At 45.5% G+C, this 6,185-nt stretch overlaps 1 protein-coding gene across 1 annotated transcript; it reads right to left on the reverse strand.

The window, feature by feature from the left end:
• Window positions 1–1,460: 1,460 nt before the first annotated feature.
• Window positions 1,461–5,082, reverse strand: BHQ10_006340 (uncharacterized protein; the record flags this gene model as incomplete). Its single annotated transcript, XM_040878916.1, has 3 exons — window positions 1,461–1,564; window positions 1,625–2,572; window positions 2,619–5,082. 3 exons carry the CDS (start codon window positions 5,080–5,082, stop codon window positions 1,461–1,463), a joined length of 3,516 nt encoding a protein of 1,171 aa, XP_040734844.1.
• Window positions 5,083–6,185: the final 1,103 nt, after the last annotated feature.

A 6,185-nucleotide genomic window follows, 5' to 3' on the forward strand; every position in this document is an offset into this window, starting at 1 on the left:
CAACCAATGATATGTGACCGACACGGAAGTGCCGTCGGAGTCTGGAAAAATTTCTTGCCCCTCCACACGTCAACAACTCCCAATCTTAACACTCAAGACCTAACCCGTGCGGCAATTCGACCATAAAATATTGACGATGAAATTAATCACTGTCAATTTCCTCACATGCGCTGTGAAGGCCTGCCGGGCTTCACCAGCATCCACCCCACTTCATTTCAAGGACGCAGAGCTAGAACAACAAGAGGTTGATTTCAATCCTAGCCTGATCCGAAATATTCTGCCCCGGATTGATTGGGATTCATTGAGAATCACAGCTCAAGAAGTAGGTTCTTTCTCGTTTCCTGGTACTTGCTTGGTTTATTTGCAAAGCCCGCCACTTCCTCGTCCCTTTTTCGTCCGTAACCTAGCTCCAAGATCTCGAAACTGACATTGCATGTGAATTGCACAGCTTGGATTCCCCGATATATCGAACATCAAACCCAGTGACGAGCAGGTCGACGAGACTATGCTAAGAGATCTACATAAACTACTTATGGAAACACATGTGATGGAAGGAAAGCTCTGCTGTGCAAACTGTGGCCATGAATATCAAATCAAAGAAGGAATCGCCAACTTTCTTCTTCCCAGTCACCTAGGTGAGTTTCAGCTAATAATGCCTACCGGCGGACAGMCCTGCCACAAGTTTCGTTATGCTTACTCCATTCCAGTCTAAGACGTCTGTTGCCTGCATTGAATGTGGACATTGCTTCAAAAATCCACAGAGTCTTATCATAAAACATTGACGTCGTGCCGAATCGAGATGCAGCATTCAATAATCTGCAGCATTCTACCGAATAACCGTGCCCTACAAAGTCCCCACGCATCACGAAGCTCTCTGTGGTGGTGAATATGTAGTACCTCCTGCATCATGCGGTTCGACAAAGTAAATGCGACAATGGCCGCAGTCAGCGAAAGCCGGGACGTTGTCGCAAGAGAAATTTACAGTTTGCGGAGCTAGACAGAGATTATCAAAGCCATTAGAGCGAATTCCAACGGAAGTCTCCTTTACTGGGGCTTTTTGGCTTGAGTGATCTGCCTTTCTCAACAATAGTCTATCATCCATTGCATGTCAAGCTACGTACGGGCTCTACTCTTTGCCGATGGCATGTAGTGAGATGTCAAAGCCGTCGTCTCTTTCTTCAATGAATACAGTTCAGCTTGACATAAATATATTGGTTCACGGCCAAATGAAGTTCAAATAATATACATAGCAACCACACATGCATTCACATAGTAGTAGACTCCATAATTCCCTTATCAGAAGCACAAGAGTCGGTTCCATGTTCGCCGAATCTTTAATGAAGCCGCCGCAAGCCATGCCCTCCACGAAGTACGCCTATCCAATGCATCCCGGAAATAAGATATCCGTTATTAAAGTTTCGTCGAGTATGTTACCCTGAAATGTATAAATGTAGCGCGTATCAATTGAGGAATCCTTTGCAACCTGCTGATCCGCATAAGCAGGGTATCCTGTCCTCGCTATCCCATTCCCTTTCGAACTTGTAGTCGTATGTGAGTTCTTCATCTGCAATTTATCATTAGCATCATGACCTGCAAATTCATCTCAGGGAGCCGAAAGGCTGACCTTTGCTGATGTCTCGCAATGCATAAATTACAATTCGCTTACTACCATCCACCCGAATGATCTTTGCTGTACAGTTAGGAGTGCAGCTGTGGTTGATAAATCTCGCAATACCGCCACGTTTTGTGGCGTCAATGACCGCATTCTCGTCAATTCGGAAAAGATAACTGCTTCCTATACCGCTTTTCAAATATCTTCTCTCTCTCATATCAGCCACCTGCTGTCTGACTTTCTCGCCGACGTATTCAATAATCATATCATTGGCAGCGATGTTCTCCTCGGCATACAATCCCCAATTATGGATAGCCGAACGCGCGAATCTCACGGGCTTTTTACGCTTCTTGAGTTGGTTGAAGCGTAAAGCATCGCCATCGCCACCCTGGGGTGGAAGGACTTGTTTCTGCGCGTTGATATCAGCCGCGAGTCGGCGGTTCTGAACTCTCGTGGATCTAGATGTAGAATTGTTCACAGGCTTTGCTGGACCGGCCTTTGCAGATTCAACTGGAACAGACTGAGGGTCACTCTGAGCCAATGCCTCCCTCTCCTCTCGAGCTTTCTGTACTTTGATCCGATGAGGTAGATACTTCGACTTCTCTGCTTCAAATATTCTCTTCTTGCCTTCCGTTCGAGCTGAGCCGGTTGAGTTGGGCACAAAGTATCCAGGAATAGTTGTCGGGGTAAAGACCGGGCCAGTTTCCCCGAACCGATTCAAAAGCTTTGCTTCTCGCTGCTTCCAGGCCCAAATGGTGATATCACTGACCTTCGATGGTAACGTATTTGACATAGTTTCTCGGAGAAAATCAAGGTCCTCGTCATCCTTGATCAGAGATTGCCAGCCATCCAGGTCCAAAACGAGCGCGTCGTCGTCCAAGACGCTAGGTCGTGGTTGATCAAAAGAGACATCAAGATTAACTTCTGGTTTTGAGTAGATMCCCGCCTCTGCTTCCGCCACTAATAAGCAAATGTTCAAATATTAAATTCTTCAGGGTACACGTACCAAGTATAGTTTCTGCAGACTGTAGGATCAAGTCATCGTCGATACTGGCAATATCGAAGGAGCCAGGTTGAGCGTCAACATCAAGAGTCACAGTATCGATATTAGGATTATCATATGCTTCCTTATGTCGCTTTCGAGGATCAAGTCCCCCCTCGATAGTTCTCTTTCTCTTCTTGGACAGATCGGGGTCAACTTGCTGAAGCACCAGATCTTCATGCTGCTCGCTATTGATATCTGCCGTGTCGACATAGTCAGTAGCCTCAGGGTCTACAGAGGGACTTCGTGAGGTAAATACGTTGGAGGCATCATCCTCAGTATCTGTGACAGACGTGTCGAAGCTCATTTGGCTCGGCGATCTGCTCCCCATTTCGTCTGTGTCCCTTGACATAGGTGTTCGCATGTCATCATCAGAGTCTCCAGCTTCATGGAGATGGCGAAGACGATGATGAAGCGGTCGCACATCCCTTCGTCGTCGTATATGCCCACGTCTTTCGTCCAGATAATTTGTACCATTGACTTGGTCATGATATGACTTGCGAATGCGGGGAAGAGCCAAGAGATCAAGTGGACGAGAATGGAATGAATCGTTCGGTAATCCAAGCTGAAATGAATTAGACTTGCTTGCCTCGGGGTCCTGAATACCTAGAGCCTTTCTTCTTTCCGAATGCCTCTCTGGATCAAGGTATTCGTAAAGAAAGGGGCCGGCAATGCGAAACTTGACGTCTTCAAGTAGTTTCGTCTTTAGTTCGTGTATGACGATACTGAGGACTTCTTTCGATGGGTCGAGGCCACTGGCACGTTGCTGTTTCTCTTCTTCAACCTCTAATTCGACTTCTTTGAGTACCCTCTTCTCTTCAGCCCTAGCTTTCTGCTCTGCCTGTAATCGTTCAGGGCTCGGACTGCGCTCATAATTTGGATTTCCATAGGGTTGACTTTCCATGTTCATGATGTAAGTAAATAGAGGTGTCATATGGCACATTTTGTAACACCTCATGGTTTCTTCTTCGCCTCGTCTGGAGTTCTCAAAAATGATATAATACCCAGTCTTATCGCATCGAACGGCTTTCCAGTCAAACGTTCTTAATCGTTTTTGAAGGTGAGGCAATGTGGATCCCAGGACTGGGACATAACAGTGGGCGATAAAGATATAGGGGTCTCGCTTGATTTGTTGCAGGATAGGTGTTTCTTCAATGGCTGGTGATACGACGGGCTTCGAAGCAGCCTTGGGGCCTTCTGGCGGGTTAAAAGCTGGCCGTGCCGATGAGCGCCCAGAAGGCCCCTTTGGAGCGGTAGGGGGAGGCTCATTATTTCTTGGAGGAGTGTCACGATGGCCTGATTCCAGTGATGCCGGGTTGCTTTTACGCCATGACTCGACAGCTTTGTCCACTAGTCTCTGGCACAAAAGTCCTTCACGATCGAGTTCTGCTCGAATGCGTCGTGTACCGATACGTTGTTCCTTTTTGCACTCATAGTAAGCACGTCTCGCAGCAGCCGAAGCCGATAATGGCCCTTGACTGTGGAAGGAAGCGGTATCTTTGAATTTAACAAGACAGATACCGAGAGGCCTTCCCGTAACTGGATCTGTGCGATTATCGATATGGGCAACCTCTCCGAAGCTTGAGAACAGCGCAGTTATTTGAGCAATCGGTGTGAGGGGATCGAATCCGGTGACGACTAGTTGCGAAGGGGCAGCGCGACCTATGGATGTTGCAGCATCGAAAGGCCAGTGACGTATCGAATAAGGCGATGATCTTAGCCGTGCTTTCTGCGCATTAGCCGAACCGCGAGTGTAGTTGACAATGGAAAGGCGAGGGTCGGCCGGAACTGAGGATCTGTCGCTTAGGACGAAGTCTGAGTACTCAAGCTTCTTCTTTTTATCCGTAGTGCCAAGTTTTTTATCCAACTCTGGGTCGTAAAATACCTTGCGGCCTTTTAGTTCGCGAGGTAGGGAAGCGTGAACTCCAGGTGAGGGGATTTCTGTAGGATCATCGGAGCGACTTAGCGCCGTGCTACCTCCTTCGAGCTCATTATGCTTAACATCGATGGCAGACCTGGACAAGGATGTTTGATCCTCACGTGGACTGTTAGCGTTATGCGACAAATATCGCGATGGCGACCGTGTGAGGGATTTTGGTTGTAGCAATCCATTTCCATTCATTGTAGACAAGTCAGCCGCAATTGCATGAGCAGAGAGGTCAGAGCCCGCAGAGGTCAAAGTACTAGCACGATTGCTATCCTTGGCAGATGCATCGTTTGGTATGAGGAGCGCACACATATCATCTCCGTCTTTCTCATGTGTTAATATAGCGCTCTGGGTGGCAATGGTGACTGGTTGCGCGAGTCCGTTGCTGGTCTCTGACCGTGACCTGCTTCGTGCACGACTCTCGGATAATTTAGATTTTCGTGACAGAACAGATGGCGCGGTTGGGAAGAAGTCGGCAAACCCTGCAGACAAGCGCGACATGTTGTAAAGGGCTATACGCCGAGACCTCTCCAAGCCGACGCAGCCGGCAGCATTGTCAGAACTGGGCCTGGATGGCTCAACCGACCCAGGATGTTTTTCCAAAGGGTTTTATTGCAACGGCCGATGTCAATGGAGGAAAGGGCATGCGGATAGATTATTACAATGAAGAAGGTAGCGGGGATCAGAAGAGTACGCGTGCGCAACTGATCCGGCTCATAGGCTGGGGATTCGAGGTGGAAGGTTTGAAAGTAGGAGGTGAGGTGACTGAGTCTTGTGAACGTGTAGCAGACACATAAATTGCTTCACTCGCCGCGAACCCGTCAGTACCGCTAGTGCTGTATTGGGAAGGACCCGGCCCCACATTACTTAAAGTAGTAAGGTACTGCAAACCTAGGGATTGTTCGTATATGTTAACCAGAGGACATTGCTACTAGTGGTAGGAGTAAGAGACTTTTCGTTAGAATACTATATTGCTAGATTTGATATATATCTGTTGTAGCTAGCTACAATCTTACGGGCCGCTATTCAGGTCTATACCTAAGCCGACAGTGTTAGGAAGCCAACTTGCATAATATTAAGGCAGAAACTAGTACTGTTTTGAAAAGATGCTCGGTTATGTTACGAAACCAACTTGCATGATACTAGGCAGAATCTAGTACTATTAAGGAAATGTTACGAACCAACTTGCATAATACTAGGCAGAATCTAGTATTATTAGGGGAAGGTGTTTATTAAAGCAGCTAACACCATAACTAGTCATTTCCACGACTAGGTACGCGGGCGGCTAGCTAAAAATATAGGCTTATAGATAATATAAATAGAAATTATATAATAATATATAATTAAAAAGATATAAAAATATAGAAAAATTATATACAAGTAGAAAAAATAATTATTAAATATATATTAATATCTATATTAAAGTATAAAAAAAAATATAAAAGATATAATCTATATAAATATACTTATTTTTTATATATTTAATTATTCTTTATAGCTTTTTAATATAAATTATTTAAATATAATAATAAAAGTTAGTAAAGTATTTATACTTATATAGATACTAGATTATATAGAAGATCTCTTCTATTTTAATTATATTA

Source organism: Talaromyces amestolkiae, assembly GCF_001896365.1.
Source record: "Talaromyces amestolkiae strain CIB chromosome Unknown scaffold11.1, whole genome shotgun sequence".
Taxonomy (NCBI): domain Eukaryota; kingdom Fungi; phylum Ascomycota; class Eurotiomycetes; order Eurotiales; family Trichocomaceae; genus Talaromyces; species Talaromyces amestolkiae.